Below are 11,504 nucleotides of genomic sequence, written 5' to 3' on the forward strand. Positions count from 1 at the left end.
GCCCCAAAGGGCCTCCCTCGCTATGGTGCATGCGGGCGGTGTGCACTGCGCTGGCCATGTGCATATATGAGTGCCCAAGCTGAGTATTTAGGGAGGCCTGGCTTAGGACTGGGGTTTGCCATAATGCCTGCAGGGCAGGGTTTGGATCTTTTCTGCTTGTACAGTGGCTAGTGCAATAGGGGTTGCAGTCCTGATTGGGGCCTCGGGGTGCTGCCACGATATCAGTGTCCCATACGGCTACTTGAATAGGTCTGGCCAGGGACGTGCATGCGAATGTGAGCCCCGACTTTGAACATCTGGGCCAACGAGTTTTCAGAAGAACGCAAGCCATGAGGAGGAGGGAAAGCCCAGTGGAGTCGGCCTTGGCACAACTGTAGTGGTTTTCATCTTCAGAGCGCTCGCAAAACATTAATTAGGCCTCACCGCCACCCTCCCAAGTAGGTCAGTGCACCGTAGTACAGATGGGGCGGTGCAGGGGAAGAGAGCTGTCCATGGCTACACAGTGAGTCTGTGGCAAAATCTGGCATGGCACCAGGCCTGATCAGTAGGTGCTACCCTAGCAGTAACGTGGGCGGGGCAGCCAAGGAGAAGGTACCTGTTCCCCTGAAACTCGTGTGTGTATGTGTGTGAGACTCTGTCACTGCTCACGGAGCACTAGGGACGCAGCAGCAGCACACCCCACTCTGGTGAGGGGCCAAGCAGTGGGTGTGGCTTACAAAAAGGAGGTGTGGCCAGTGTGCATGATCCACCCTATAGTGCAATGTCGCTTCCCCCTGCTTCTGAGCCTGCTGCTTGTACCTCTTGTTTCCATCCCCCGCTCCCCAGCTCTTTGCCAGGCCCCTTCTCAGGAGGATTCAGGCGGCTTCACTAGCTGCATTTTCCCCAGAGAGTTTGTTTACTCCCAGTCCCATGCTGCTTACCAGCCCCTGTGTGTAACCCCTTTATTAGAACACCCTGCGGTGCAGAGAAGGCATTACAGAACCTCGGCTCACCACTGTTTTCTCCTCCCCAACTTGCGGGTGCTGGGTTTGTTCAATGTACAGTTTTCCCCGCTGTCCAGAGAGAGGTGCTGGGGTGCAGGCTGTCCCCAGCTTTCCCGTTCTGTTTGCACCCTGTGCTTGTCCAATGGCAGCTGCCTTCCTTTTCCTAGCCTTCCACAGCTCACCCTTCCTGCTGGATGGGATTTCTGCCACTCCTCACTTGGCCTGGCCCCACTTGTCCCTTTGCTGGTCCCCAGGGCCTCTCCAGCACTCCCTCATTCACAGCCCTGCTTCTTGCCTGAGCCTCAGAGCCGCCCATCCCTCCTTACAACCCCCCCCCTAGTTCCAGGCAGGGAGTTTCCCACTCCACCTCCCCGCTTCCCATTGGCCGGTCCCAGCATGTCACGGGCACTGCCCTGTCCCGCACATTCGGGAGGGCGACGCAGCTGCTTTGGCTTGTGAAAAAAACAACACAACTCCCTCATCCTCGCCCGTCCCCCTTCTGGCCTCAGGGACACACCCACACCTACCTTCAACTGCCCCACCCCTGTAGATGCCAGTGAGGATGGAGCGACGAGCCCCACTCAGGGTAGCGTGGCAAGCATTGGCCCTGCTGACCGTTGTTCTCTTGTCTCCCTAGGCTCTGTACAGCTCCATCAAGAATGAGAAGTTGCAGTGGGCCATGTGAGTAGCGCCCCAGCCATGGGCCAGCCTCTCTCACTGGCTAGATGGGGCTTACGGGGGCTCTGGCCTGAGAGCTCCAGGCAGTGCGGACACATGGCCCCTATCAGATGAATCCTTCAGCCGCTAGTTTCACTCCTCATAGCTTTGCTCATAGGCTCCAAACCATCCCCACCTCTCCCTGTGGGCCAGGCCAGCTGTTGGGGGAGGGGTGTGTGTGGCAGGTGTGACCTAGAGGGCAGATTGATTCCAGGAGGGGCCAGAGCCCAGCAAAGTCCATCAGAAGATTCTGCGTGAGCTCTCGGGGCTCTGGCTCCGACCTAGGTGAGGAAGAGCGCAGCTGCTGTGTGTGCTGGAGAGCTCACTGCCCAGGAACAGGAGTGATGTACAGAGGGGCCTGATAGGGCAGCAAAAAGCAATGGGGGGAATTGAACATAGACTAGATTTGGGCTGTCCAAAGGGGGGATAGGAAGGGTCCCAGCTTTTCACCCAGCTGGAAGCTGTATAGCAAAGCAAGTCAGACTAGGCTCAGCTAACACCTGGGAGGACTAGCTCAGGGACTGGGGAGAGCCAGGAAGGCCCAAAGAGGGAAATAACCTGGGCAGGATCTCAGCAGGCCTGAGGGGTGGAGTAGGATCTCTGTAGGCAGTAGCAGTGGGGGCGTAGCTGAGGCAGGATTCACACAGCTTTAACCAGGGTGGTGGAATAGCCCCGCTATTCACCAGTGTAGCCGGGAGGTAGGGTAGGCGGCTTGTGAGCCGACCATGAGTTGGGGGGGCAGTGGGATTTCCCCCTCCCCTGCCCGGATCTACACTGGGTCGCTCATGGCAGAGAGTAGCACAGACTGTTGGACCAGGCCAAGAGGGACAAGGCCTGTATAAGATGAGAGCCATTGAGGGTCTGCTTGGGCATAACGGGGGAAAGAGGCTCATCCAGGCTAAATGGGGGAGTAGCCCTGACCAAGTCTGCACAGTGTAGCTGAGGGGTAGACTAGGGAGCGAGATTTGCAGAGCTGCCAGCCTGGGCGGGTGGGGGGGTGGAGTCTGTGCAGCCGAGTGGGGCCCTTGCATCTGCAGAACTGGCCTGGTCCCAAGGACTTGGCGTGGTTTGCCGGGGGGGCTGGCTAGAGCCAGTTCCCAAGGCCATCCCCTCTTGCCAGTCTGCCTGTGGCCTGCCCTGGCTGTGGCCCAGCCCCTTACCTGGTGCCTGGAAGAGGCCAGGGTGGAGAAGAACCAGAGAGGAGCAGGGAGCAGCGGGCTGAGGCTATAGGATTGGGGGAGGGGCAAGGAGTGATGGCTGTGACAGGGAGATGGCCCCCTTTTTCCCAGGGCTGGGAGGGGCTCAGGGTAGGGTCCTAGTACCCATGCAGCCAGTTCAATGGAGGGGCCATGCCCCTCGCCCACAGCTGCCCATCCCCATAACCGGCAGCAGCCGTGTCGCTGGGAGCTCACGTAATCCCAGTTCTGAGCCGACGCAGCTGTCATGGAGACGGCCAGCAGCTGCTGAGGGGTTTAATTAGCAGTGCTGTGTTTGTGAGGAAGAGGGGAGGTGGCAGAGCGGGTCTCCCACATCTTTGCACTGGAAGAGCGACACCAAGGAGTCCAGAGCCCAGCAGGGAGCATGATTCACAGGCTGCGAGCATGTGAACAGGGGCCCACCTCCCTCGCCAGCTGGCTGTCGGCTGCCTTCCATGTGCCCACCTCCCGCCCACACATGCACTCCCCTTCCTGCCCCTCTCCCCCCGCGCCCCAGCCCACGGGGCTGAAGGGATCTGCTGGGCTGGCTCATGATGTCCCGCAGCCCCTCCCCAGGCCTGTGGCTAGGTTCCTAACTGGGCGCTTATCCGTCTGGGGACCCAGTGCCTCCTCAACCAAGCCCACAGTGGGCCAGGGCTCTGTGTTGCCCCCTGCTCCCCCGAAGGTGTCAGAGCCAAGGCTGAAGTTTCTCTCCAGGGCTCTGTGCCCATCAGAGGTGGACATGAGCCAAGATGGCCTCTGCAGTGCTAGGGCACTGGCCCTTCCCTGCGCAGCAGGCCCCAGCCTGGCCCTGTTGCCAGCAAGTTCTCCTGCTTTAGCCAAAGTTGAGCACTGGCTGCCAAGGAGCCGGCAGGCTCCCATGCCCAGCTCGAGACTGGCCTAACCGAGCCCCCAACCTGGGAGAGACTTGGTGCGAGAGCCACCAGACTGGCAGAGCAGTGAAGGGGCCTGGGGCATGGAGGGGGCTGTTGGTGTCTCTCCAGAGGTGATTTGAATGGCCTCCCCCTCCCACCCCATTTGGTATGGCCTAGCTAGAGTGCTGGGTGGCGTGTTGGCCAGCCCTGGTGCCACTAACCTCCGCAGCGTCTGTGCCCACAGCGATGAGGAGGAGCTGAGGAAGTCACTCTCTGAGCTGGCCGACCCCAACCCCAAATCCATCAAGCGCATCAGCAGCTGCAGTAACCCCTTCCTGGACTTCTCGCAGGACCCCAGCATCGCCACCTACAAGTACGGCCTGCTGGTGCGCAAGAGCCATGCGGACTCCGACTGCAAGAAGAGTAGGTGTCTGGAGGCGGGGCTGGGGTATGCTAAGGGCAGAGCCAGTTCTCAGTGGGGAGCCGCTCCCTTGCAGTCACTAGGGTTACAGCGGGACCAGTGATGCGGTGCCACTCTGCATCCTCATGGCGAGGGGGTGTCGGTTGGGACAATGCCTGTCTCAGAACCAGCTCATGCCCCGACCCCTCTTCAGTCCCCTCCCACTGTTTAGTGAGTCCATTTAAAAAGCTGCGGTCATGTAAAATTACAGCTGAACGTTCAAATACACAAGCCAGGTCCTCCAAATCGCTGCTTCCTGCCACACTGTTGTCTGCAGCTCCTGCACACGCCCACGTGCCGTGCTCCCGGGGGACAGGGGCCTTTTAGCGAGTAAGGACTCCATTTGATATTCATTTTTGTCCCTGCACTTCCAGCATCTCTGCTGAGCCCACCCCAGCCACCCGCAGCAGGAACCCCCACAGAGATTAAAGCAGCAGCGGAGGTAACAGGAGCAGCTGTGGTACCTGTGCTGGGAGGAGCAGACCAGAGGGCCTGACCTGTGGGGGCGCTGGGGCTGCATGGCTCTCTTCCATTGGGAGATAGCATTAGTGTGCTCTATACTAGTGTCATCGCCACCCTGGCGGTGGGGGGAAAGGCAGCTAGGTGCAGGGCCGGTTGCAGGAGAGACCCTTCCCCCACCCTGCCTTAGCTGTGTGCGGAAGGAGGCGGGGGTAGGGAAGAGAGCTGGGGATATTAGTGAATAGCTCAGCTCGCCCCCCTTTTAACAGGACTTTGCTGTGCCTCTTTCCAAGGTGCTAATCAGGCCTGGACCCCTGGGGGGTGGGGGAGGAAGCAGCCAGAGCCCCCGCTCTGGGTTCACACTGGATGGGGGCTGCTCTCTTGTTGCAATGATGATTAAATCTAGCTCAGGGACAGGGCGGGGGCAGCAAAGGGAGCCACCCAGTTCTGCAGTGACAGAGCTATCCAGAGAGATCCAGTTGGCTGGGAGCCGCAGAACATGCTACCTTTCCACTGCCCAATCCTCCCTAATCCAAGGCCTGTTGATGCCTCCTTGATCTGATTAGAACCTGGCCGGATTTTCTGCATCTGCTGCTGGGCGTAGCAGTGCCTGGCAGGAAATGCTGCCTGCCTCTGCTTCCTCTGAGCGGCTAGCACTGTGGTTAAACACAGCAAGGAGCGCACTGAACCATGCCCTGGCTGCCTGGCAGCAGCCTCTGGCCCCAGGGGGGCAGCCCACAAGACCCTCCCCCCACAGCAGTGCCAGCTGCTGACCCTCACAGAGGGCACAGCTCAGGTATGCTGCTGGGGAGTGAGTTCCGCTGGAGAGCTGCTCGTCCCCTGGGTGGGCTGACGTTCACGCTGGCAGAGCACGCTGTATCACATCGCGCTTGGCATTGACTTTCCACTGACTCTGCTTCTCTCTCCCTTGCCAGCCCCCAGAGGAAAGAGAGGCTGGAAGACCTTCCACGCCATTCTGAAGGGAATGATCCTCTATCTGCAGAAGGTACGGTGTAGCGAGATCGCTGCCCACCTGGTGACCCCAGGGCAGGGCTTGAACTCAGGCCAGGCAGCTGAATCCCAGGGGGCCAGTCTGGACTTCTGCCCCCGCCCCCACTACCCTGGTGGGTTGTGGTTCCAGGAGCGGCGCCAGGGTTTTTGGCACTCTAGGCAGAGGTCCTTCCGTGCTCCCGGTTGTTGGCGGCAATTCTGCGGCGGGGGGGGGGGGTCCTTCCACGGCTCCCAGTCTTCGGGGCACTTTGGCGGCGGGTCCTGGAGCGAGTGAAGGACCCGCCGCAGAATTGCCGCCAAAAGACCCAGAGCGCGGAAGGACCCCCCCCCCGCCGCCGAATTGCCACCAAGGGTGGCAAAATGCCACCCCCCCCCAAATCCTAGCACCCTAAGCGACTGCCTAGGTCACCTAAATGGAAGCGCTGGCCCTGCGTGGGACCCTGGTGCAGTGATAGACAGATCGGTTGGAAGGATCCTTGCTGCTGTCTAGAGATAGCATCCATTTAAGCACCATGACACCAGGCACTAGCTGTGAGCCTTTGGCCCAGGGCAGAGTGAGCCATCCCCTGCCAAGGCAGCAGCGCTGCTGCTTCAAGGAAGGTGTTAGCGCTATGACCCTTGCAGAATAGGACTGTGTTACAGCAGGGTCCTGGTGGAGGAGTGACATGCCAGCCTCCAAGCTGGCCTCCTGCCTGAGACTGCAGCGTTTGCTTGCAGCAGTAGTGCCCCTGCACTGGGCTAGCAGCATAAGGAATGGACTCCCATAGGCCAGTCATACATGCAGTCCTCCCCCAGGGGAACATACGGACACAGCCAGCTCATGGCAGGTTGCTATGCACCAAATGTAGGCCCTGGGAGCAGTCTTGATGCCCTAGCACTGTTGCGGCTGGTGCTGGTGAGCTCCTAGAAGGAGTGGCAAGGGCCACTGTAGCTCCCCGCATCCTGCTAGAGCAGGACCCCGGCACCCAGACAAGCTGTGAGGAGCAGGACTCATTTGTAACCAGAGCCTGGCCTTACAGGAGGAATATAAGCCTGGGAAGCCCCTGGCAGAGGAGGAGCTGAAGAACGCCATCAGCATCCACCACGCGCTTGCCACACGAGCATCCGACTACAGCAAGAGACCGAACGTCTTCTACCTCAGGACAGCCGAGTGGCGGGTTTTTCTGTTCCAGGCCCAGTGAGTAACCCGGGCCACAGCGGGAGCTTCTGGCTGCACAGGCCAGGCAGACGGTGCTGAGGGGCATCAGCTACAGACATCGCACTGAGCGAGCGTTACCCATCTAGCACCACCCCCAAGGCTGGGAGTGGGCCTGTGGGGCCGAGGGCAGCATTCCGCTTTTCAGTCCCATGACTGCTTCTCCTGGAAGAACTGGCGAAGTGAGGAGAGCACTCCTTTGCCAGGCCCCCCCTCACCACCGCACTGTAGGGAGTGCCCCTGCCACTTGGCCAGCACGCTCGCATCAATAGAAGCCAGCTGCTAGCTGGGGTTAGATGCACCAGCTGCCACTACCATGGTCCATGGGCAGATGCTGGCCTAGGAGGCCCATTGGGCCTGTTCCGGTAGGGCACTTGCTCTGTTCCCAGGGCTCCAGCCTTGGGGCTAGCACCATCCCTGGAGGGGGGCGGGTAGGGAGGATGCAGCTTTGGGCCCATGGCTCAGTGCTTTGGCATTTCCCCAACAGGAATACAGAACAGATGCACTCCTGGATCACACGCATCAACGTGGTGGCAGCCATGTTCTCTGCTCCCCAGTTCCCCGCAGCCATCGGGTCCCAGAAGAAGTTCAGACGACCCTTGCTGCCCAGCTCTACCACCCGACTGTCCCAGGTAACAGGGCACAAGCCAGCTCACTGTGTTAGGGATGGGGGCTGCAGGAGCAGCACTAAGGAGGCACTGAAGAGGGGCCAACACACAACAGCAGGAGAAATTCAACATTGCCATGCCAAACAGTGCACCATGGAGGGGTAAGGTAGAAGGGAGTAAGTTGGAGCAGCTGTGCAAATTAACTGTCAGCTCGGGAAAGGGACCGGGCTGTGCCTGGGGACAGCTCAGTGCAGACCTCTGCTCAGCGCACTGCTGTGCTCAAAGCCTGGGCCTCTTTGTACAGATAATGCCACACCGCAGAGCAACTGTGCAGTCTCCAGCAGGGAACAGGAGGGGCTCAGAGAAAGAGCAAGGGCCTGGCTGCTCTCGGAGGGAAAGCGCGGGATTGTGGCCTTAGGAGAGAGGGCTGCAGGGATCCTGACTCGGTCCAGCGCAGGTAGAGCAGGAGTTTCTGCTCCGCCTGGCTCATAGCACGCAAACAAGGGACACTGAATGAAATCAAAAGGTGGGAAATTCAGCCCAGTCCCAGGCTAGTAAAAGAACCTAATTTTGGAAGGGACATAAGCCTTCATGGCAGGAACTGGACTGGTGGGGGTTGGGCGAAGCATTTCCTGGGGCAGGTTATCCCCTAAGTGCCCCCTGCAGGGGTTCTGCTACCAGACGCTCAGAGACAGGATCTGGGCCTCACTGGGCCCTTAGGCTAATCCAGCATGCCAGTCACCACAGCCAAGTGGTACAGTGCCCAGCTGAAGTCCTGGGCAAGAGCGCAGTGGGGTGTGGCCAGGGCTCCCCCAGCAGGGCGTGGGTGGGTGGGTGCTGCGAGCAGGGCCTGCTCGGGAACGGCCACTAACACAGTCCTGCTGGGCCCCAGGAGGAGCAGATGAAGTGCCAGGAGTCCAAGTTCAAGGCCATGTCGGCAGAGCTGGTGGAGCATCGCTCCTCGCTGCCTGAGAAGAAGGTGAAGGGCAAGGAGTACGAGGAACTGAAGCAGAAGGAGGAGTACCTGGAGTTCGAGGTGAGCTGGGCACCCACCTGCTGGGGGGAGCCCTCTGCCCTTCCACTGGCAGTGGCCCCGCTCCCTGGCTCTGCCTACCATCCCCACTCCAGCCAGCTCATCAGCACCCCCAGTCGCTGCTCAGGGGCTGCTGAGACATCTCACTGCCTGGGGGAACCAACAGGCTGAGCAATGGGAACAGCTCAGTAAGAACAGGGAACATGCCATGGGGCTGCTTCAGAGCCCTCCTCCCTTCCCTGCCCACAAACCCACCTGCCAGCTCGCACCATCCAAACACCTCAGTCCCGCCCCCGCCACTCCCTGCCCCAGCTTCCAGTCCCCACAAAGGGGGAGAATTGGCTCAGCACAAGCAACACTAAGACTCATAGGCACCTATTGCTGGCACCCAGCTCCTTCTCCTCCCTCCCTCCCCCCGAGATCAGTGAGGCAGCAGCAGGGGCGCAGTGCAAACCCAGCTGCATTTTCAGGCCAGTATGAAATGCTGATGAGAAGCACCTGGCTGCTTTGCCCACTGAGGCAGAGAGCCAACTCCAGGTCCCAGCAGTGAGGCTGCACTCATTGCCTCTCACCCACTCTCCTCTGCTTGCCTGCAGAAAACACGCTACGGCACCTATGCCATGCTGCTGCGTGCCAAGCTGAAAGCCGGCTCCGAGGACCTGGCGGCCTTCGAGGCCACGCTGTTCGATGCAGCCATCAGCGAGGAGGACAGCCTCAAAAAATCCCGCTCCAGCCCCTCCCTCAACCTGGAGCCACCTAGCACAGGCACCAAGGTCAAGCGCAACATCTCGGAGCGCAGCAGCCGCCAGCCCACCAGCAACTTGCAGAAATCCTAGAGGGACAGCTCCTTCCCAGCCGGGCCCCTGCCACCAAGAATCTGCATGACTTCCTCCTTCATGGGCACAAGCCATGGGGCTGACAGCTCTCACCCAGCCACCAGCACCAGCCCATGCCAGCTCAGCATGGAACCAGAGCCCTCCACCGACACCACTGGATACAGATGCTGTGCAGTGCCGTCTCCAGCCCCTGCCCACGGGGCTCACACTACAAGACTTACCCCCCCTCCAAATTCCCTGGGAACTGGGTGCAGGTTTCCTGAGGGGGTGGGGGGGGGGGAATAACCAAAAACCAACCACTGAGCTAAATTCTTCAGTGTAAAAAGCAAAGCAGCGCTCTCTCCTGCTCAGGGCCCATGGCTCCCAGGACAGACAGACTCGGGGAGACAACCCAAGGGGGCCCTTTTATACAGCATCACCGCAGCCCTGGCCACCCAGGGGCCAGTTCCTTTAAAGCCGCCAGATGGGCAGAGCCCTGGCTGCTCCTGTGATGCCACCCTCCCATCTGCTGGTTTCTTACGGTTTTGAACGTTTTTGTGATACAGTTTTGCACTTTTTAGTACCTGACTGAGCTGACTTAAAGGAGGCTTTTCCCTCCAAGGCATTTGTTTCCTAGAGCTGCTGCAGGTTTTTTTGTGACTGCGGGGAGCAGAGGCCCAGCCCCATCCGCAGCCGCTAGCCTAGCACTAGTTTTCTATGTTGCAGAGGAGCTGGCTAGTTCTGCACAGCCCCACTCAAAACACTGGATTGGCTTGTGCCCCTTAGGCAACAGCTGGCTCCTGCCCTCCCACGCTGAGGTGGTGTTGCCCTGGGGCACAGGAAACAACCACCAGCCAAGTCTAGCATTCCAGCCCTGGCTGCAGCAGTAAGGTGCAGGGAAGGAGGATGCTAAGGAAGCCCTGGCTCAGCCATGAAGCCATAACGAGGGGCCAGGGTGTGTCTCATGAGCACACAGTGCCCCTTCGGCTCATCGTAGTGCAGATCACTGTGGACAAGTGACACGGGTGGCTTTCCCCATTCCCTAGCTGGACAAGCTCGGGGCATGGCGAGGGTCGGGGGGGAAGAGCAGGGTTATTTTGAAAGCTGGAATTCAACCTGTGCCTGCTGGCCACTTCACCTGAAGGCTCCTCTGCCAGGGAGGGACTATGCCAGTCCTGCCTCCTCTACCTCTCATGTGAAAGGGCTCAGAGGCTGCAGCTCTGGAGCTGGTGCCCCTGAACAGCACACCCAGGCCCTCCCTCTCACAAGCTTTTTCCAGCATTAAAGGGCCTTGGCCATCCCTGACCCCTGGAAGAATAGCAAGGGAAGGGCCAGGACAGCCTAGGAACCAAGCCAGAGCTAAGAGGAGCTTTTCCCCCAGCTTGTTTTGGTTACTGGAGGTTCCTCTCCCATGAGGGGAGCAGCATGAGCTCTAGCCGAAGAGCTCACCTGCTACATTCATGGCCCAGGCTGCAGCTGACCATCCCAGCATCATGCCTGGGGCTGGGGGCAAAGGGGATCCTGTCCCCAGCAGGGGGCTAGATCAGTGCATGGTCAACTGCAGCTCAGGGCTGAGCCATAGCACAAGGGTGCAGGTTCAGCCAGCAGGCAATCCAGGAGCTAACAGGACTGCACCTACCCAGGGACCTTGGTCAATGGCAACAGGACAGCTGCTGCCCTCCGCCCCGACTGCGAATGTCTCTCTCTTTTTATTCTGCTCTTTCGAGTCTATTGCAAAAAATCTTTGTACAGCTTCTTCCATCAGTTACTGAAGTAAAACCTGCCCTTAAGCTGCTGGGCTGGAGTCAGTTCTTCCCCTGCGCTAGGAGCACTGAGCCAAGGGCTCCCTGTCAGACAAGTTCTCAATCCTGCCTCATGCAGAGCAGCACTGTGACTGGGCCTGGGTCACAGGTCAGTGGCAGGAGTGGTACAGGGCCACTGCCTCTCCCCGCCATGCTGTGATGGTGCAGGCAGGCCATGGGAAGGCCCTTATCTCCACAACCAGTGGAGAAACCGAGGCAGGGGCAAAGTGACTCAACCAGGCTGACAGTGAATCAGTGGCAGGAGCAGAGAACTATGCTTAAAAGAAGGGGCGAGGCCAAAGGACACAGGTAGGGCTGATGTGACCCTAGCAGCACGCAGCCCCTAGCTC

General features: G+C 59.6%; 1 protein-coding gene across 2 annotated transcripts in view; it reads left to right on the forward strand.

The window, feature by feature from the left end:
- PSD (pleckstrin and Sec7 domain containing) overlaps positions 1–11,142 on the forward strand; it is a 117,333-nt gene extending 106,191 nt beyond the window's left edge. For both annotated transcript variants that reach the window (XM_050960138.1, XM_050960137.1), the window contains 7 exons: positions 1,621–1,664; positions 4,016–4,194; positions 5,626–5,696; positions 6,721–6,878; positions 7,384–7,528; positions 8,397–8,540; positions 9,134–11,142. In XM_050960138.1, coding sequence (XP_050816095.1) covers positions 1,621–1,664; positions 4,016–4,194; positions 5,626–5,696; positions 6,721–6,878; positions 7,384–7,528; positions 8,397–8,540; positions 9,134–9,373 — 981 coding nt within the window. In that variant the 3' untranslated portion in view covers positions 9,374–11,142. The remainder of the gene's footprint in view (positions 1–1,620; positions 1,665–4,015; positions 4,195–5,625; positions 5,697–6,720; positions 6,879–7,383; positions 7,529–8,396; positions 8,541–9,133) is intronic.
- The last annotated feature ends 362 nt before the right edge of the window (positions 11,143–11,504 follow it).

This window comes from Gopherus flavomarginatus, chromosome 6 (assembly GCF_025201925.1).
Source record: "Gopherus flavomarginatus isolate rGopFla2 chromosome 6, rGopFla2.mat.asm, whole genome shotgun sequence".
Classification (NCBI taxonomy): domain Eukaryota; kingdom Metazoa; phylum Chordata; order Testudines; family Testudinidae; genus Gopherus; species Gopherus flavomarginatus.